Source organism: Diutina rugosa (genome assembly GCF_008704595.1).
Source record: "Diutina rugosa strain CBS 613 chromosome Unknown scaffold1_size794362, whole genome shotgun sequence".
In the NCBI taxonomy this organism is placed as follows: domain Eukaryota; kingdom Fungi; phylum Ascomycota; class Pichiomycetes; order Serinales; family Debaryomycetaceae; genus Diutina; species Diutina rugosa.
In genome coordinates, this window is record NW_022995155.1 from 382402 (window position 1) to 403215 (window position 20814).

At 44.4% G+C, this 20814-nt stretch overlaps 6 protein-coding genes across 6 annotated transcripts; 4 read left to right on the forward strand and 2 right to left on the reverse strand. All coding sequences in view use genetic code 12, as the record gives it.

The window, feature by feature from the left end:
• Window positions 1–383: 383 nt before the first annotated feature.
• Window positions 384–1826, forward strand: FUM12 (Fum12p; the record flags this gene model as incomplete). Its single annotated transcript, XM_034156245.1, has 1 exon — window positions 384–1826. One exon carries the CDS (start codon window positions 384–386, stop codon window positions 1824–1826), a length of 1443 nt encoding a protein of 480 aa, XP_034011732.1.
• A 205-nt stretch (window positions 1827–2031) lies between these two features.
• DIURU_003480 (uncharacterized protein) lies at window positions 2032–3345 on the forward strand (the record flags this gene model as incomplete). Its single annotated transcript, XM_034156247.1, has 1 exon — window positions 2032–3345. One exon carries the CDS (start codon window positions 2032–2034, stop codon window positions 3343–3345), a length of 1314 nt encoding a protein of 437 aa, XP_034011733.1.
• Window positions 3346–4413: 1068 nt separating this feature from the next.
• ADE12 (adenylosuccinate synthase) lies at window positions 4414–5694 on the reverse strand (the record flags this gene model as incomplete). The annotated part of the gene is made up of 1 exon (XM_034156248.1): window positions 4414–5694. The coding sequence occupies one exon, from the start codon at window positions 5692–5694 to the stop codon at window positions 4414–4416; it is 1281 nt and encodes a 426-aa protein (XP_034011734.1).
• Window positions 5695–6818: 1124 nt separating this feature from the next.
• Window positions 6819–7679, forward strand: DIURU_003482 (uncharacterized protein; the record flags this gene model as incomplete). Its single annotated transcript, XM_034156249.1, has 1 exon — window positions 6819–7679. One exon carries the CDS (start codon window positions 6819–6821, stop codon window positions 7677–7679), a length of 861 nt encoding a protein of 286 aa, XP_034011735.1.
• Window positions 7680–7930: 251 nt separating this feature from the next.
• On the reverse strand, window positions 7931–8677 carry DIURU_003483 (mitochondrial 37S ribosomal protein mS23; the record flags this gene model as incomplete). The annotated part of the gene is made up of 1 exon (XM_034156250.1): window positions 7931–8677. One exon carries the CDS (start codon window positions 8675–8677, stop codon window positions 7931–7933), a length of 747 nt encoding a protein of 248 aa, XP_034011736.1.
• A 1033-nt stretch (window positions 8678–9710) lies between these two features.
• DIURU_003484 (uncharacterized protein) lies at window positions 9711–19109 on the forward strand (the record flags this gene model as incomplete). The annotated part of the gene is made up of 1 exon (XM_034156251.1): window positions 9711–19109. The coding sequence occupies one exon, from the start codon at window positions 9711–9713 to the stop codon at window positions 19107–19109; it is 9399 nt and encodes a 3132-aa protein (XP_034011737.1).
• Window positions 19110–20814: the final 1705 nt, after the last annotated feature.

Consider the following 20814-nt stretch of genomic DNA (forward strand, 5'->3'; position numbering starts at 1 on the left):
GCCGACTGAAATTCCATTAGGAGGCGATTTTCCAATGCAATTAAGTAGATAGATTGAAGATTTAGTGTTTTTGCTGTCGAATTTCATCTTATGGGATTGCACTTCAGTGCTAACACCAATAGCAGTATCTGTCACCATCGGACAAAATCGGGAGTGATAATTCTGTCCCCAAAATATTGCAACTAAAAGACAACAAAGTTTACAAGCCATAGGAGCTAAGCAACCGTCTGAAGAATGATTTTCACCGGTTACAGACCTAGATTTTATAAAGCGTTCACGTATGCGATCGTCTTCCCTGAGGGTGAAAGGCAGTCCTGTATATAGTGGCAAATACCCAATTATATAAAAGCGACTCCGGTACCGATCAAAAATTTGAGACCCCCATGCTTAGATACTCTACCCGTACCCTCTCGAAGTCGGCCGTGCTTAGAGCCGCCACCCGGACTGAAACCGATGCCTTCGGTCCCGTTGAAGTCCCCGTCGACAAGTACTACGGTGCCCAAACTGCTCGTTCGAAGCACAACTTCAAGATCGGGGGCCCCGCTGCTCGCATGCCCTTGCCTGTGGTCCACGCTTTTGGTATCTTGAAGAAGGCTGCTGCCACCGTCAATGAGGAACTTGGCGCTCTTGACCCCAAACTTGCCGACGCTATCAAGAAGGCTGCTACCGAAGTTTCCGAAGGTAAGTTGGACGACAACTTCCCCCTTGTCGTGTTCCAAACCGGTTCGGGTACTCAATCGAACATGAACGCCAATGAAGTCATCTCCAACCGTGCCATCGAATTGTTGGGCGGTGAATTGGGCTCCAAGACCCCCGTCCACCCCAACGACCACTGCAACATGTCGCAATCGTCAAACGACACCTTCCCTACTGTGATGCACATTGCTGCCGTTACTGAAATCAACAACCAATTGTTGCCCGAACTCACCAAGTTGAGAGACGCTTTGCAGGCTAAGTCCGACGAGTTCAAGGATATCATCAAAATTGGTAGAACCCACTTGCAAGACGCCACTCCTTTGACTTTGGGTCAAGAGTTCTCGGGATACGTTCAACAATTGACCAATGGTATCGAACGTGTCGAGAAGGCGTTGCCTAACCTTTACTACTTGGCTCAAGGTGGCACCGCTGTCGGTACTGGCTTGAACACCAAAAAGGGCTGGGACTCTAAGGTTGCTGCTGAAGTTTCCAAGCTCACTGGCTTCCCTTTCAAGACTGCCCCTAACAAGTTCGAAGCTCTCGCTGCTCACGACGCCATCGTTGAAGCTTCCGGTGCCCTCAACACCGTCGCTGTGTCGTTGTTCAAAATTGCCAATGACATCAGATACCTTGGCTCCGGTCCCAGATGTGGGTACGGTGAATTGTCCTTGCCTGAAAACGAACCTGGTTCTTCTATCATGCCCGGTAAGGTTAACCCTACCCAAAATGAAGCTCTCACCATGGTTGCCACTCAAGTTTTCGGCAACAACGCCGCCATCACTTTCGCCGGTGCTTCGGGTCAATTTGAATTGAACGTTTTCAAGCCCGTGATGATCGCCAACTTGTTGTCGTCGATCAGATTGGTTGCCGACGGTGCCAGATCGTTCAGAGAACACTGTGTTGAAGGTATCCAAGCCAACGAAAAGAAGATCGACCAATTGTTACACGAATCGTTGATGCTTGTGACTGCTCTTAACCCTAAGATCGGTTACGACAACGCCTCGAAGGTTGCTAAGAACGCCCACAAGAAGGGGTTGACTTTGAAGCAATCCGCCTTGGAATTGAACATGTTGACTGAAAAAGAATTTGACGAATGGGTCAGACCTGAAAACATGATTGGTCCCAAGTAAGTTAATATTGTATATACGTCAATGAGACAATGAATTATGGTTGATTTAGTTCACTCATTACAGATAGATTTAGCTCAACTGTGGCGCAATTTCGCCACTTGCCCCGCGAAATTTTCATAGTATTGTATCCGGACACGACCCTAAAGTCTGGAGAAGCCGCGGTCAAGCACCGCAATATCGTGGATTAGTCATCTGGATCACACTAATGGAAGTTGTTGTTCTTACCAAAGACTGGTTTTTCTACAATAACCGGGATTTCAGTGCTTTAACAAAGGTCGTGAATAAGGCCTATGATAAAGTTCACAAGCGGTTTGGTCATATTCAAAACCCACGAATCAAGACCCCAGAGAAATTTTTGCAAGAACTTGGGGTTTCCAAGAATGATGAATTCATCTTTTTTGTTTTGATTGCACCCTCCCGTGCTGTGGCTGAATTGCCTCGTCGTTCATTTAACCCTCTGAACAACTACGATGAGCTGTTAGACTGCCAAATACCGATCGAAGTTGCCGAACAATTGAAGGTGTCGCCTAGAATGCGGTTTATTCCTGTGACAGAAGAATTTGAATTCACCGATGATATTTTACACAGGGTATTAATGACGGTGGGGCTCAAGTCCAACTCTGGTGCTTCGGGCCAGTGTCCTGTTGACCACAAAGCGATGACTGAAAGCAAATGTCCCGTGGCTCACACCAGTCAAGCCAACGGTAATGGCAAGTGCCCTGTGGCTCATACTAGTCAAGCAAACGGTAGCGGCAAGTGCCCCGTTGCCCATTCCGCTGAAGCTAATGGTGATGTAAAAGCTCCTGTCAATGGCAATGGTACCCATTCCATTGATCACACAAGCACGGCCTCACTGGCCGCGCCGAACGGGGTTTGTCCCGTCAGCCATGCGACTGCTACCACAAATGGCGGGTGCCCTGTATCATCTAAAATGTCTGCACCTGCTGCAACTGGAACTTGCCCTGTAACAGGTCAGCTGGTGGCAGCACCTGCGCTGGGAGCCGTTTGCCCTGTCACGGGACAATCGGCCCCTTCTTTCGATCCTCATGCTCATGGTGGTGATGACCCCAACGCCGTTTGTCCCGTCACTGGTCTTCTGGCTAAAGATAAACAGCCCGCCCGTTCAATCGTTGAAGCTCACGATGTTCCCAACGGTATGAAAGAGGCTACTGTTACAGCTTTCACACTGTTCCTTCCTAAACAAGCTTCCGTTTTCCTTGATGTTGTTCTCGACAAATTGTTGAACTCACCTGCATTGTGGAGTTACTTTTCTCCAACCATAAATTTATCTAGCGTGCAAACGTTGAAGTTACTTGCTGACACAGTTAAGGAACACAGACTCGTTGAATTTTACTGCAATTACTGTGATTTCACCGTAAGTCAGAAGGAGCCTGTCTTGGTAAAAGCTTCGAGTGAGTGCCCGTTCCCTGACGAAGTTGTGGTAGCAAAGCCATTTCATGTTGTTTACACAGAACGCCTTGTCACACGGAAGAGGCTTGATGAACGTTTAGGTCTTTAATGATCCTGTGAGGCCGTACATAGATTGAATCGCTATTGAAGTCTTGAATATTGAAGATCGTTGGATTGTAGATCGATAACATGTTTCAGGTTCAAGTGATACATGAACTGCTTAGCTTGAGTCGAATCTATATGTATATTATGGTACATGCATTAATGGTGGTCACCGTGGTCGTTCTTGTTCAAGACAAACTTTTCGTACCCACAGAAGAGAGTAAAAGCAACCACGGCAATGCCAAACCCGGGGAAAGCGTTCTTGAATCTGTTGATCCGAGTGAATTGACCTTCGTAACGCCACGCGTCTCTAGTTGGTTAGTTTCAGACTCAGCATTTTCGTTCATTCGGGATTATGAACGGTCATAAGCGCAAAACCTTGTGTAATTCCAAGCGAAGAGCATTCGAGCATGGTACGTACCTCTTAGCCCAAGGGTTGTTCGACATGATGGGTTTGTAGGAGAATAACCTTTCGGCACAATTTCATTGGCGCGCATTTATATGCAGGGCACTGGATAGCTATGTTGGAAGATTTGACAAAACGTTAGCTATGTATTCGATTTAGGTAAACTATGACAAAGAAACGTTTCCATAAGCCAGGTCAATGACCAAGATTAGGAATAAACCACCCAACAGCGTCAAATCGGTGAGACCAAGCCTAGATTGATGGTAAAGATACAGAGCGGCGACTGCTGCCTTCAACACAGAGGCAAGTGATAACTTGAAGTCCAACAGAAGTGATTGATTGTATTTTCATGGTACCTTTGTATCACTATGTCTTACCCCGATAGATCTGAAATTCCGTTCATGGCTTATTAGTCATAACTCTGCGCCTTTGCTTAAGGTTCAATTGTATCAACACATCCGTCACGGCCGAGGTGATAATGAAAATCATTGGGATTGCAACCATGAGTCTAACTATCAAGCCACTGTACACAAAGATTCTGGTGCATATGACGGCAAGCACGAGCTTCACCACGAACGCAGCTAAAGTTTCTGAAGTTAATCGCATGCTGCGAAATGTATCGCGTGATTCCTATATCCCAATAAATTCATAGTACGTAATCATAATCTATCACTTAGTCAACATAGAGTCTCTTGCAGGCCCGGTACCAACCCACTTGATTGGAGTTTCCAAATAGTCCTCAATGAACTTAAGGTACTTTTTAGCTTGTTCTGGCAAGTCCTTGTAATCCTTGATCTTCGTGATGTCTTGTTGCCATCCTTCGAAAGTTTCGTAGGTAACTTCAACCTTCGCCAATTCGTTAAGGTCTTCAGGGAAGGATTCCAATTCTTTTCCGCCGATCAGGTATTTCGTGGCAACCTTGATTTCCTTGAAACCATCCAAAACATCTAATTTGGTGATATTAAGGTGAGTGTAACCATTAATCCAACAAGAGTATTTCATAAGGACAAGGTCCAACCAGCCACAACGTCTCTTTCTGCCAGTGGTTACACCAAATTCAGCACCAACATCTTGGAGAGTTTCACCGATTTCATTGAGCTGTTCAGTAGGGAAAGGACCGGCACCCACACGAGTGGTGTAAGCTTTGACGACACCATAGATGTTGCCAATCGACGCAGGAGGCACGGCCAAACCTGTAAGCACCCCACCAATCCCAGTGTTGGAAGAAGTCACGTAAGGGTAGGTACCATAGTCAATATCAAGTAAAAGAGCGTTAGCACCTTCAACAAGAACTTTCTTGCCACTCTTCCAGGCATTGTGCATGAAAGCGACACCGTCAACGACGAAAGGACGCAATTGCTCACGGTACTTCTCGTATTGAGCAAGTTCAGCCTCAGCGTCGTACTCGAAGTCACCGTAACGCTTCATTCTCAGTTCCACGAGACGGTAATAACGAGTCTTGAATTCTTCCCAAGCAGAGGGGTCAGGGTTGACCAAGTGGTGTACTCTAAGACCCGATCTGGACGCCTTTGTCGAGTAAGTGGGCCCGATACCCTTACCAGTGGTACCAATAGCCACCTTGTTTGTCGAAAGTTCGGCTTCCTTCAACTTATCGGTTCTCTTGTGGAATTCAAAGGTGAGGTGGGCTCTAGACAGCAAGAACAAACGGTCACGACAGTCCAAACCCTTCTTTTCGAGGTTTTCAAGCTCCTCAAAGAAGGACGGCACGTGAACGACGACACCGTTACCAATCAAGTTGACACACTTGGGGTTTACCAAGCCTGACGGCAACAAGTGAAAGTCGTACTTCTTGTCACCAACGACAATAGTGTGCCCAGCATTGTTACCACCTTGGGCACGAGCACAGACATCCATGTCATTACATAAAATGTCCACAACTTTACCCTTGCCTTCGTCACCCCACTGGGCTCCAAGAACGACGTCAATCATTGGTTGAAAATTAGTTGTACTCGAAAACAGACACGTGATGAACCGTGTTCAAGCAAATTCTACATTTAAGAAAAAAAGATTTGTTAGCGGGGGTTCCATCTCTTTTATGTGAAAATGGCCATCGCGCTAAATTACTTGACTCGGATCAGTACAGTCCGAGGTCAAAGTGGTTTTAGTGTTCAGAATGGCTGGGTTTAGACGCCAAACTTCAAGAAAAAACCTGTAAATCAATCCACAACTCTATGGATCAACTTTCAGGGTTTAACTTCCATAGTTATATTGAAACTGGACGCGAATAAGTGAAGGTACCCCTAGACTTTAGAAGCTATGATTTTGATTGGTCAAGCTTTTGGCTTAATAGTACAGGATGACCGACATATATTCAAATATTTGAATTCAAAATGATGTATACCATTAATTGTCAAAAATAAGAAGTTAAACGAATGGCGATCCTTTGAAAAGCTCACTGAAATTGAATGCTTCCATGCATTGTAGCTGCTTGTCATCCGTTACACACAGAAGCTGAGGTGCGTGATGATCTTCATTGAGTATAGGTGATATCTTTCCCTCCTGCCATAGAAGTCGCCATTGGCTTAGGTCCTCAAATTTGACGTTGTCACTAACAGCAAATGGAAAAATCCCTTGAATCTGTATAGTTTTCCCCAGGTTTGGTTGACAAGAAATTGACATTAAGTCGCTCGTCTCATGGGTTTTATATTGTGACCCAGCTTCCCATTCTGTAAATATGGGCCATATTCCGGCTTTCAAGGTGGGTTCTGCAAACAAAGTCCAAGCAACAGCTCGATTATACTTAAAGCCGACAACACTGCTCATGGAGCATAAACTAAGGGGAATTGGGTTGGTGTAAAGAACATCATACGCTGCAATAGTGCTCAAAAGAGATAGCAAAATGAGGTACATTCTCAAACGAGTTATACTGATTAACCTGCACCTTTTATAGTAAATCTCGTTGGCATAATGCAGAGCAGACAAAATGATCCTATAATATTTTGGCATTGTGGTAATAAAAGTATCGAATACCAATCACCAACTCGAGATTTTAGATATGTGTGCATTGCCCTCGCCACATTCATTGATCGTTCACAATCGCACTTTGAGACAACATGTTGAGAGTCGCTTATATTCCAGAACACTTCCTGTCACCTGTGTTTCTTGCACTCAAGCATAAATTCTTCAAGCTTCCGATTGAATTTGTCCCCGTTATTGAGGGTACCGGTCGTCTCGTTAAGTTATTGAACGATGACAAGGTTGACGTTGCTATTGGTTTGACGGAAGGGTTCATTAGTGACATCGCCAACGGAAATAACAACAACACAATCATTGGGACGTATGTCAAGTCCCCTTTATGTTGGGCCATTTCTACAGGTCTGAATCGATCTGACTTGACATCGAGGGATCAATTGAATGGTGCCACTGTTGGTGTGTCTCGAATTGGTTCAGGATCCTACGTAATGCTGTATGTGCTTGCCAATCAGCTCAAGTTTGACAAGGCATTTTCTTTCAACGTATTAGACAATTTCAAAAACTTGCGTGATGGTGTCAACCAAGGAGTTGCCGATTTCTTCATGTGGGAACATTTCACCTCCAAAAGATACTATGACAATGGCGAAATTAAGCGAATTGGCGAAATATATACTCCCTGGCCGTCTTGGGTCATTGTTGCATCCAAAAAAGCGTTGGAAGCCAAAGCTGATGCAATTGATGATTTCTCTCAAGGCGTTATCAAGGGTATCGAATACTTCAATCAAAATCCCGATGAGGCTGTGAAATGGATTGCTGAAAACTTGGATTATACAGAGGATGACGCTCGTGAGTGGTTGAAGACCGTTGAGTTTAATCCAGATCTTAAAATCGATTGGGAAACGGTGGTGAACAATACGAAAGCCACACTCCAACAGGCGGGTGTCCTCACTGATTCAGAGGAAACTTTAGACAAACGATTGATAGAACTGGTGAGACACTAAATTAGCAGTACATCATCTGTATTTACATATTTCAGGACGCTTCTGAACCCATGTAGCAGACCACATTTTGGTGCAATACTAATAACCCATCACCAGTTAATACAATATTGTAAGTGTTTTGCATGCATTAATTCCAAGAACGGGCTTGGATTGAGGCCGTACCAAAAGTAAGAATAGCTTCACAACAAACAGACAAGCTGCGGCTACGCCTCATCAATAGCATGAATCCATTAAATGTTCTATATACATGATTATTCCTTGGCTTCCGGCAAGTCGTCTTCCAAAGCAAATGTGGACCCGTCGGCCTCGACTTCTTGAGTAACTTCTTGCGCTTGGGATTTGTTTGCAAGCAAGACTTTCGTCTTGTTGGAGGCAACCTCGGTCCAAGCATCAATGTATTCTTGTTCTTGTTCCAAGCCCCATTGGGTATTGGTAATGGGATACACTGCGCCAAACATAGTCAGCTCTTCACGGGCCACTGTCAGCTTCATCTCCTCCTGCATTCTTAGTTGATAAAACTCAAATCTGGCCTTGTCGTAGGCTTCAGTGAGAGACAGCTCAGTATTTTTGGCCAACCAAATAGTCCGTTGGACAACCAGTTCACCGTCCAAAGGCTTGGTAAGTTGAATCATTCTCAGCCAATCGCCTTTGGTGTTATCACCCGAGGTTTCCACCAAAGTTTTCGGTCTCGAAAATTCCCATGGATGTTGATGATAAAAGACATCACGAAGCTCATCCTCGAGGTATTGAAGTTTCGGGATTTTGTGGACGTCATGATGCTTGTTCTGGCGGTCAAAAGAACTCAGCCGAGTCTTCACTGAACCTTGTTCAATTTGGGGATCGTGAAGGTTGGTAGACCGAGCTCGCTTTGTAAGATCGATGGCCGGAGGATGAGCTCCAACAACATCGAACCAGGCAGGCTTGTTTTGAAGAACACCGACCTTGAGGTAATGCGAAGTTCTCTCAAGGACGTTGGTCGCTCTTGTTTGGATCTTCATCTCGGTGTGATACCCCGGCGAACGATGAGGAATTTTTTCAATGCGACCTCAACGAACTGCTAATTGAGTGGGAGAATTTAGGCATGAAGTCAAATATGACAAACCATTCATCAGACTTCTGAAAGAGTGTTGGCGGATCACAGCGTGGCCAAATCTATCTAGTAGCACTAATCAGGTTCCTAATTGTCATCCCCGTTATAAATGTAGGAATGCGACAACTCGACGTCGGCAACTTTCTCGCAGAATGCTGCGAAGAAATCATACACTGAATGTACACCATCTCGCAAACCCCTTTGCTCTGAAATGAACTCCAGTATCGTGGACGAAACTTCCACAGGAGTAACTCGCAAAAACTAACTCTTATGTTATATTTGTTTGTCTTATTTCCCGGACTGAATTCGCTTTAAAGAAAGTTCATAATAGAAGCTTTAACGTCAACGATTACCCTTGCGCATTCCAATAATCAAGATTAATTATTCGAACAAGCCCCCATATTATCAAAGTTAGCTATATGAAACCAATTGCGACTCTGTGATGTGATCGCAATTTGTTCTTGCATCGATAATCGTACCAATAACATTTAAAATTACTCTCGTGCATTTGCAGTCGAGGAGGCGCGCGGTGATACAGTGGAGATTGTTTGTATTATTTCCTTGCGACAATGAGGCAATGTTAACTTACTCTGTCATCGAATCATGCAACAATGCAAAGCTGTTAATTTACTGGCTTTAATCTAGCAGCAAAAATTGTTATAACGATTCAATGGCTCGACCCGCTGAACTGTTACAACACTACTAAAGTTTTAGAATCAACTTGTCAACAAAGGCAGGTCAGCCGCGCACGTAACCATCACACATCAATATACCAGCAGTAAGTTTGTACATTCAATTGATGATTATTGATACTTAAGTCCGATATAATAAAAGACTTTCTGAAGTGTTTTTTAAATGGGAAGTAGACATGTCAAACCTCAGGGGCATGGCATTGTCGCACAAATTTCACGCGCTCCTCAGCAAAACACAAACCAAATACCATGACAAATCCCGACCTTCGGGGCCAGCTCCGGGAATTATCGGGGAAGATGCTCCGTAGGGATAACCAGGCTAATGGTTCTGATGCTAAGGACACTCAAGATACCCCTCCACGCTTGTCTGGAACAAGTGAGCTAAGGTCACCTCCAATGCCTTTGCTTCCACCACAAATCACTCGGCCGCAAGGATTTGCTAATGAGAGCAAGGAAAATGACATCAAGTTTGCCGTCGATTTGCTGGATACCTTGCTCAAACAGTGCCGTCAACTCAGGGAGGAAAATTCGAGGCTCAAGAAGGATCTCAAACGGAAAGTTGAGCATGATCGTTTGGTCACTAAAGAGCTCGAAAAACTTAAGCTGGACAGTCAGTTTAAGTCGGAACAGGAACAACGTTTGCAAGATCGTGCGTGGGAATTAGAGCTGAAACTTAACTTTTTGCAAGAGCAGATGCAAAGTCAGGAACAACTGGCTCGCGAGTCATCCCAAAGTCATGCTGAGGAACTAGCAATTCTGGATAAGTTTCAACGTGAAAACGATGAATTGCGCAAGAAGCTGTCTCAATTGGAACAGAGTCTTGCAGTTTTAAAGCAACAGCTGCAAATTCAAATTACCCAGTTGACTGCGAAAATTAACGATCTCAATGACGAATGTGATCAGTTGAAATTATACTCATCACAAGCAACCCTTACAACCCCGTCTTCGCCTCCGCGTGTACCTTCTAACATTGGAGAACCTGACGAACTTGAGGATTTTGATCTAGTTCTCGACACGGCTAGTGAAGTACCAGTACCTCGCCCGGATCCATCGAACATCAAAATGGAGGCAGAGACTTTACGTGCTAACTTGTTGAATGCTAACAGAACCATTGTACGTTTACGTCAAGCCGCGCTCAAGCAGCGTCAACATTTACAACTGGCACCACTGGGACCCTTGGAACAGCTGTCTCCGCGTAAAGCTCGTGCGCGCAAACTGGGGCTGTTCCCGCTGTTTGTCCCGCCCCAACCCAAAAGAGGATTATCACCACTGAAACGTAACCTGACAATTACTACTTTTGAGGATCATGAGAATCTGGGTGAATGGGAGAATTTCATCGAGGACTTAGCTCCACATACCGTACACCATGAGCTGGATGACGATCTGATTGGCCTGGCTCGACTGTTTAATTATGCTACTGTCACTAGCGATGCTCTGATTGCCTATGCTCACACTCTGTCACTGGAAGATGACTTGGCTGAAGATTCCCGACTTAAGCAGGAGCGTTCACTTGCTCGGAAGGCTCTGCAACAGCGTATCGATACTTATGTTGAAGAGAATAATCGGATCCTTGTTTCATATGATGATTACATGTCCTTGAAGGAGCGTGCTGAGGTTGATGTCGTTGAGGCGACTCGAGCCGAGGGTTTCCGTGTTCTTACTGAGGAAGATTACGAGAAATTACAAGACGAAGAAGAAATGCGCAATCGTTTAATGGCTAAAGGCTTGGTGACAATTCCACAAACCGAGCTCGATAGGTTGAAGGCGCCTAAGTCTTTCAATGACTTGAAACGGCTCGCCGAGCCCTTGGGGTTCCATATTGTATCTTCACCTGAGCTCGAGTCCTTGAAGAATCCTCTGTACGACAATTTGGTTAATTACGCAAATCTGAAGGGATACCATTTGATAACGACATCTCGGTTCGAAGAGTTGCAGTCTCCTTCTAAAGAACAATTAGTTGAACTTGCAAGGGGTCTTGATCAAGTTTTACTTTCTGAGGAAGAATACTCAGATTTGGCAACTCCCTCCAAATCAAAACTTGAGAAGTACGCTCGCCAAATTGATCATGTGCTCGTTCCCAAACTCACACTTAGCTCGCTTGAATCCCCACTGCTTGACGTGCTTGCCGACCATGCATCCTCTCTTGATCACACCTTGTTGGCGAATGACCATTACAGACGTCTTATGAATCCCACTCGTGATGACGTTGTACTCCAGGCAGAAACTTTCCATCTGGAGGTGGTTGCATCTCTGGAGCTTGAATCATTGCGTCAACGTGCTGAGCATCCTAGCGAAGAGGCGGTGAAAAAACATGCTGATGCATATGGGCTTATCACTATGTCGAAGAGTGCCTACACTGACATGTACTCGAAAGCAAACGAACCTGATGTTGAGCATTTAAGGAGTGTGGCGACTAAACAGGGCAAGGTGTTGGTGGTTGAGAAGGATTTCGATGAGATGAGAAGAGATCAAGCAGAATTGAAAGCGAAACTTAAGTCTACAACAACCGAGCTTGAGCAAAGCAATGTGGATCTAGAACTGGCCAATAAGCAGTATGCCGATTTGTCAGCATCTTTGAGACAGCAAACTGAGGAGGTTGATCGACTCACTATGGAGTTACACCAGATTAATGCTGAATACGCCTCCATTAAAACTACTCATATGCGAGAACTTGAACTGCTTAAAACTTCGCATTCCAATGCATTGAACACTGCCAAGAAGGAGCTTATAGATTCACACAAAAAGGAACTTGCAACTGCTATTGAGAGGTCTGCTGCAGAATCTGAAGCAAAAGCGACTGCTAGAGCTGATAGTAAGCATACGGAGGCTCTCGAACTGACGAAATCCCAGCATGCTAAAATACTCGAACAGCTTAAAAATGATCATTCGAGTGAGATGGAGAAGTCAGAGAGCGAAAATACGCGCCTCAAAGCTTTGTTGCAGCAAGAAGGTGAGAGTCATGAACAATCACGCAAGGCCCTTGATCTGATCAAGTCAAGTCACAATAAGGTCTTAGTTGACTTTGCTGCCCTCAAGAGTGCCCACTCTGAAGTTCTTGAAAGTCGAAAGAATTTAGCAGCTAACCTTGCCACGAGATCGTCAGAGTTTGAATCCAGATCTAATCAATTAGCTGAAATCTCCACTAAGCTTCAAACTGTGTCATCTGACAAGGAGGCGTTGGAAAAGCGCTTGACAATTGCCACTGCTGAGTCCACCAAAGTTAAAGAGGAGCTCAGCGATGCAATGAGTCGCATTTCGGATTTAGAGAAACGACATGATGTTGCTACTCAGGATAAGGCGGTTCTCGAAAGGGAATTACAAGACCTGGCGGATCAACGAGTGGTGTTGCAACGGCAGCTCAACAATCATTTGAAAGAACGTGATGACTTAATCGGAAAGCTTGCTTCTATGGATGCCGAGAAAGAAGAGTTAAGCGGGAAGTTGAATTTGAAAGTTTCGGAAAATCTTGCTGATAAGGAAAGGCTAGCATTACTTGAGTCGCAATGTGCAACTATAACCGAGAAGCTCGAACGCGTCACGAAGGAGCGCGATCTACTCGACAACAACCTCAAGTCAATTCAACATGATCGTGATCTTATTGCTTCAAAGCTTTCACTGGTTGAGGAGTTGCATGAAAAGGTATCATCTGCTTACGATGAAGCAAAGTTAACTCACGCCCATGAGTTGGCTAAGGCTAATGCTCCGAAACCATTAGATGTAATGACTAAGGATCTTGAATCTAGAGGTATGGTTGTCTTGCTGGCTGATAAACACAGAGAGCTTACTCAGCCTCCGCTGGATGAGATAATGCTGTCTACAGCAAAATCGCGCGACTTGGTTATTGTGCTGAATAATGAGTGGAAGCTGCAGCAAGATGAAATCCAACAATTAAAGCAAAAGGTTTCCCAGCTTCTTAACCCTAGTGTGGACGAGATTGAAAGGTATGCTAATGAAAATGGTCGTGTTGTGCTTACTTCTGAGGCTCTTGAACGCTTCAAAAATCCTCTGGAGGAACTGCTTGCATCAATTAGTGAGGCTCGTGGGTTGGTTGTTATTGCCAAAAAGAAATACTCCATTTTAGAGTCACTTGCCCAAAATCCCTCTTTACTGGTTGTACAAAAGCATGCCAGTCGTTTAGGTCAACTGTTGCTACCCAATGAAGAGGTTGAGAGCTTACGTTCACCTCTGGCAGATCAAGTGGCGCGTCGTGCTCGTGAGGTAGGAATGATTGCTCTTCCAGAGAAAGAGGTTACATCTTTACGTGTTCCTCTGAAGGCGACATTAGCGGAAAGGGCTCGTGATTTGGGCCTCGTTTGCATCGAGTCGGATGTGTTCCAGAAATTGAAACAACAAGCTGATGCTCCTCTGCGTGAAGACATTGAAATGAAAGCTGAGGCAATGGGTTTGGTGACGGTTCCAGCTCATAAGTATGATCAATTGAAGACGCGCGCCGAGCAGCCGACTTTTGACCAGCTTGAGGTACACGCACGTAAGTTGCATTCGTCCGTATTATTACCTCAAGATGAGTACAATCGTCTTCAGGAATCCCCTAATGCCGAGCAATTATCGGCTTATGCCGCTGATCTCAATGCTGTTGTTGTGCCCAAGGAAAAATGGCATTTTGTTCAGCTGGATGCTTATGTGACTCTGAAAGCTGCCGAGAATGGTAATGTCGTATTGTCCAAACTGGAGTTTGAGAACTTCACTAGACCGCGCTCTGCTGATGACATTGAAAAGGACGCTTTGCAATTGGGTAAAATATTAATATCTCCTGATGAGATCAGCAAAATGAAAGAAGCTATGGAGCTGCCGTCCCTTGATTATCTCAGGGAAAAGTTAAACGCCATGCGGTATGAGATGGTCTCAAATGAAGATTATGCTAAACTAATTTCGCCGGCTCTGATAGAGGAGCGAGGTTTATTGTTGGTTCCCCAAGCTGAGTATGATGACTACAAACAAAGAGCTAATTCTCCCACGATTGAGCAGTTGGTGACTTTATCGAGTGGGTTAGGGTTGAAGGCCATTCCCCAAGCAGAATTCGAAAATCTCATTCAAATTACCACAAAGCCTACGCAGGAACAAGTCACTAAGTTGGCGCAATATTTGAACCTCGAGCTTGTCGCCCCTGAACAAATCTCACAATGGAAACAAGCTGCCGAACTGCCATCATGGGAGAGAATTGAAGCAATCGCTTTGAGTCGAGATATGGTAATCGTGCCAAAAGATGAATTCAACATTCCACTGGTCGATCGTCTCAAGCTGGCTGCGCTGGCACGTGGTATGGCTGTGGTAAATTCCGCTGACTACGCTGCTACTTTAAGACGTGCCCACACCCCAGATCTAGAGTATTTGTCGGCAAAGGCTGCTGCACAGGGTATGGCGGTTGTATCTCAAGAAGTATACGACCTGTTGGTTGATCCCCCGATCGAAGACCTAGCCAAGTTGGCTGAAAAGCACCACATGACTTTGGTGTCACAATCTGAGTTTGCCCAGAGTAAAGTCCAACTTGAGAAACCGTCTTTGGAATTTTTGGAAGGCAAGGCTCGCGAACGTGGGCAAGTCCTCATCACGAAGGAGGACCATCAGCAATTAGTTAGCTCAAGACTCCCTACTTATCTTGAACTGGAAGCAAAGCAAAAGGGAATGACTTTGGTTAAAATTGGAACTATTGATGTACTAGAGGAGCGGGAAAAAGATTTGCGTGAAGAATTGGACGAGTTGAAACTGACTTTTGAAACTCTGAAGTTGGACCTGCAACGTAAGTTGGAAGCATTGTCGCAACGGTTGGCAAATGAGGAGGCTGCTAAACAAGAACTTGTTTTGAAACTTGAAGAAAATCAGGATAAGGCTCGCGACGCTGCGACTTTGAAGGCCAAATTGGACTCGATTGAAATTGAATTAGCCGCTAAGGAAAAGGAAGTTGTTCAAAAAGATACGTATATCAAAAAGGTAACAAAGACCTTAGAGGAAGTCCAGTTCCAATTGCAGTCCAATGAAGGAATGCTAGAGGTCAGGAATAAAGAGATACAAACCCACAAGGATACCCTGCTTGAACATCAGTCGGTTATACGTGATCAAAAGAATCAGCTCGAGACTCTTGCATCTGAAAAACTGGCACTCGAAAGCAAGATTGCTGAATTTGAACTTTCGAAGGCCACTTTGGAGGACAACTTACGACAAATGGAGTCTGTTTCGAAATCTGTAAAAGACAATGAGCTTACAATTACAGATCTTACGCTGGAAAAAAGGCGCCTTGAAAATGAAGCTGTTAAATTGAATGAGCAAGTAAGAACTCTTGAAAAGCTGGAACAATTGCTTAATGAAAAGCTTAGGGGTCTTGATGAGAAAAAGTTGAATTTTACGCAGGAGAAGTCGGAATGGGAGAAACTCAAAAATGAGCTTCAGGAAAAGGTGAGCGAACTTGAAGAAAGACTAGCCACTGTGCAACTAGAAAAGGAGTCTCAGTGTGTATCCTTAGTTGCAGCGCAGAATGAGCTTCAACAGATTAAATCTAACCGTGACGCTAAATTCGATGAACTCGTTGCTTCTCATGATTCAAAGGTGAAGGAGGTTTCCGATGAGCATGAATCAAAGATCAGAGAACTCAAAAACTCTCACGACGCACAAATCAGTTCACTTTCATCAAGTCACAATCATCTGTTGAGTGAGTTGGAGAGGAAATACCAAGATCAGCTTGAGAGCAGCAGTCAAGAGATAGAGACACTTAAGGCTCAACTTGCAGCAATAACAGACAAGCTCTCAGCATCAAAATCGCAACTGGAATCTGGTGCTGCTGAAATCGTCAAATTGAGGGCAGAGCTTGAGGAACGAGATCATGTCATAGATGAACTTCGTCAGCAGGTGTCAAAGCTGGACGCTGTTGCTCACGAGCAGGAAAGAGCAATCAAAGAGACCGAAGCGTTATTTAAGGATGCTAAGGCGGAACTCGAACTGAGGAAGTCAGAAAGTATCGAGTTGCAAGAACGCTATGAAGCTCAAGTTGCTGAACTCTCCTACCTTAAAGATCCAAAAAATCTTGCCGAAATCTGTCAACTGCAGGGGTTTATTGCTGTCTCTAAACTCGATCATGAACATTTGCAAGAGCTTGCACATACACCGACTGTGGACCATTTGAGTGATAAAGCCATAATCCATGACATGACTGTTGTATCCACGAGGGAACTTAATGGGCTTCGACAACAATCACAACAACTCAAGGATAATGTTCTTGTTGCCAAGGATAAGTATGAATGCCTTACTCTGCCACTGGTGGCAACTCTTCGCGTTGAAGCTGACAAGCATAATATGCGATTAATCGACACAACAGAATTGGCTGCACTTAAGCAACTGGCCAATGAACCTCTTGAAGATCGAGCACGTGCTGTGGAGAAAAAAGTCATTCCGATGGCGGATTATGACTCGCTCGTGTTGAGAGCTACTCAACCACTGGTGCAAGATGTGAATGAATATGCTGCAAGATATGGAATGACGGTTCTTGATGTTGCTGACTACAAAACTCTCAAAGAAACAGTTGACAAGCCTATCACTCAACGCGCGTCCGAAATGGGCTATGTTGCACTTTCTAAAGATGAATTTGAGCAGCTTTCGGCACGATTTGATCATCCCCTGACTGAATATTTGCAAAAGAAGGCGAAAGAACGCAAATTGGCCATGGTTCCTGAAAGTGAATATCAACATCTTAAGCTGGAGGCTGAGAGAGATGTGAAGGCGAAGGCTGCTGAAAAGGGTATGGTGGCGATTCCTGCTGCTGAGTTAGATGAATTACATCGTCAAGCCGCCAAAGATGTCCATGCAAGAGCATCGGAGGAAAACATGACTGTTATCCCTCAACATGAGCTTGATAAGTTACGCCAAGAAGCTCATAAAAATGTTCATCAACGCGCTCGCGATCTGGGATTAGTTGTCTTACTGGAGGCTGAAGCGAGCAAGTTACGTACTGATGCATCTAAAGATATTCACCAACGAGCTCGTGAGAGCCAAATGACTATTTTGGATGACAGCGAGTTGGCGAAATTGCGTGCTACTGCTGATGAAGTTGCTAAGACACAAGAAGTCCTTAACATGCTGGAGAAGCAAAGGGATAATCTTCAAAAACGCATTGATGAATTCACCACGCAAATGAATGAATACCATGAAACTTTAGTTGCAATCAAAGGGGAAGTGGATCAATATCGCAACATGGATTTGGAAGCATTAGCTAAAGAGCATCACATGGTTTTAGTTAGTGAGTTGGAGGCTGCTAAAATCAAACGGGCGCTGATGATTCTGCTGAAGCTGATTGACAACTTCAAGGATGCTAACGACACATTCGTGCTTCTGAAAGATGAGCTTAAGACCCTGGCTGAACAACAAGGGTTTGTTTTGTTGACGCAAGATGAATTCGCAGCTTTCCATAAAACTGAGGATGCGGAGCAAGCGAAGAAAGTTGATGAGCCTGCCAACCCTACTCTTGAACTGGTTGCAGCTTCAGCTAAGAAATTGGGACTTGTCACTATATCAAAGCTGGAATATCAACGAATCCTTCGTGTGGTTGACCAATCACATGACCGTGAAGCTGTGGTGCAGTCCGCGCGGAAGTTGGGATTGTTGGCTGTACCTGAACTGGCATTTGTTCCCACTACAGTTCAACGAGCCCCAGATTTGAGCAATGTCACGTTGATACCAACGACTTATTATAACAAGTTGTCACGAAACGACGCGCTTTGCATCGACAAAGTTACGGATGACGTTTTTCGCAAGTATGCCGAGAAACGTGGCTACACTAAGGTGTCCTCGACAGGTTCTGGGCCGCTGACTCCGAACGATACAAAAGTGACGCCAATCATGGAACTGCTGCCTACGATGCAAAGTCAAGCAGCTAATTCGAAGTTCACCCCCCCTCAACCATTGGCTAAAAGTACGCGACAAGTTAGCTCTCCTCTGAGCTACGGCTCGCTGAAAATGGTTTGCGGGTTACTTCCGGCCCTGGATCTGGTGCGACTGAATTTGTCATTAACTGCTGATCTGGTCAGAACTACAGGTATGCTCTCTATGGCAACTACGGCCCTGTTCACTGATAAGCTGATGATGCCTGCCATCACTCAGGTAATGATGGGTGAGTACTTGCAGAAATATTACAGATCGTGGCTGTCTCTGAATCAACGCCATGAGCGCTACTTTTGGGTTCATCCGTATTCGGTGACTTTGTATTGGCTGAGAGAAAATCCGATTCTCAACAATCCCAACGAAATGAAAACAAAAGCAGTTGCTATAATGGATGTTAAGCTGGTTGATGATAATAATCCATACCCGACTGGATTGTACCACAAACTGATCATCGTGTATTCTACCAATCGTCAGATCAAAATTACGTGTGCTCTGCGCCAGCGTCATAATATCTGGTACAATGCTTTGAGATATTTGATTCACAGAAACCCAGCAGACTTGTCATTCGATCAGGACGAACATGATGAATTTGCAAACCCTTTGGGGGATGAGGCGAATGAAACTATCGAATTACTAAGAAAGCGTCACGAGTTCTTGCTGGATATGGGTGAGCGCCAGGTGCAGCCGCGTCAAAATCTGATTCGTCTGCCTCGTCTGCCTCGTTTGATCAGTAGAGGAAACTCATATAGAAGTTTAGCTTAATTAAATTATACGTGTATATCGAAACCTTTGAATTGATGGTTGAAAACTTATCTCAAATGAACACAGCTCCTCAACAAAACAAAAACAGACTAGAAACATTTGTGTACGCCGATGTTTGCAAACATCCATAAGTGCAATCCAACATATATAAAAATATGCCTTCAGCCAGATTCGAACTGACGATCTCCTCATTACTAGTGAGGTGCCTTACCACTTGGCCATAAAGGCTTTTGCGAATGCTATGTTGATATTGGCTTTCTTAACTTAGTGATTATCAACGTAGAGCAGATTTTCCGCTATTTGCTTTCTATAATGCGAATTCAACTGAACACTTGAAATGTGTACCACTAAGGTTGTTTCCAGAGCGTCTATACATATTTTGTAACTACACATTCCACGAAACGCTACAAACTCGTTAATCAACAGCATTCCCCTATATTCCGTATCTGATATGCTTCCCTCTAGACGTGTTAGCTTGGTTGAGCTGAAAGCTCGTGTTTTGCAGACTATTTTCCACCTTTTCAATGAGTCACGGCTATCACAAGAGGCTCCCACTCTCCGAAAAGAGGCCAATTTAGGAAATTGAACACCAGCGATACATTGAGACAGGCAAGGGGCATGGTCTACACCAAAAACCGCTATCGTAAAAGAAATAGAGGCCATGTAACCAAGTTTCTCATTTTGCTTTCGATTATGGCACTTTTCTTGTGAGTGGTTTAGGCCATTTAGGACCACTATGTAGACGGCTAACATAATCGCAAAAGAAGGAATTAGAGTTGGATCCCCCGTGACTATGGGGTCTATACCCCTTTTGCTTAAAACCCCTGCTTCGGTTATGACGCATCTCAGAGGTTTGCAGAGTGTTATCGCTCCCTCATCCCATTGGTGTCATGTTTGTTTTTTACGACAGTAGACGCAGAGTCGTCTATAGTGATTTGTCTTAGGTAGAAAAACGAATAGATAGAAATGTCTTTTCGAGAATTTCCTCAACTACAATCCATATGAATGTGTTAAATAGTTTGACCAAAATGAAAACAATTTGTGGATTTTGGAGTGTTAATTATTTGAATAAGTGTGCACTTGGAACTCGTTGTTGTGAAAGTTAAAGCCTTGAAACCACCCACAGACTACAGATTGCATTCATTGGTGACTGTTAGGTTTGCGAATTTTGAATTTATCAGGAGATAGTTGGAACTAATAAAAGCCGTAGTGCAGATCTCGAATACGATGCACCCCGCGCAGACTTATCGATTCAAGGTACCACTCGGAGAATTCTGAGTACGTCGTGCAGTTACTACGATGAATTGGCGAGAAGAGGACCTAGCCGGAATACTCCAAACGTCAGCCTCCGGTTACTCCATAATCCAAACAATAGCAAAAAATATTGCTCCGCGGGAGGTTCGAACTCTCGACCTTCAGATGACTTACTCAAATATTGAATATGAGACTGACGCTCTACCGACTGAGCTAGCGAAGCTAATATGCAATCCCTTTCAAAGGACACCATTATAGTAACTGTGCTTAAGAGTTTCATGAACGAGAGCAGGTGGTGCCTTACTTTTGCCTCTCACGTTATATGTTTATCTGAAAGTTTGATATGCGGAATGTTTTGATACCTTTGTTAAAAAAAAATGCAAGTTGTAATAAGAAATCATCTGAGACGCTGAAATTGAGTTCATCATCAATTATTCTTTCCACATCAACT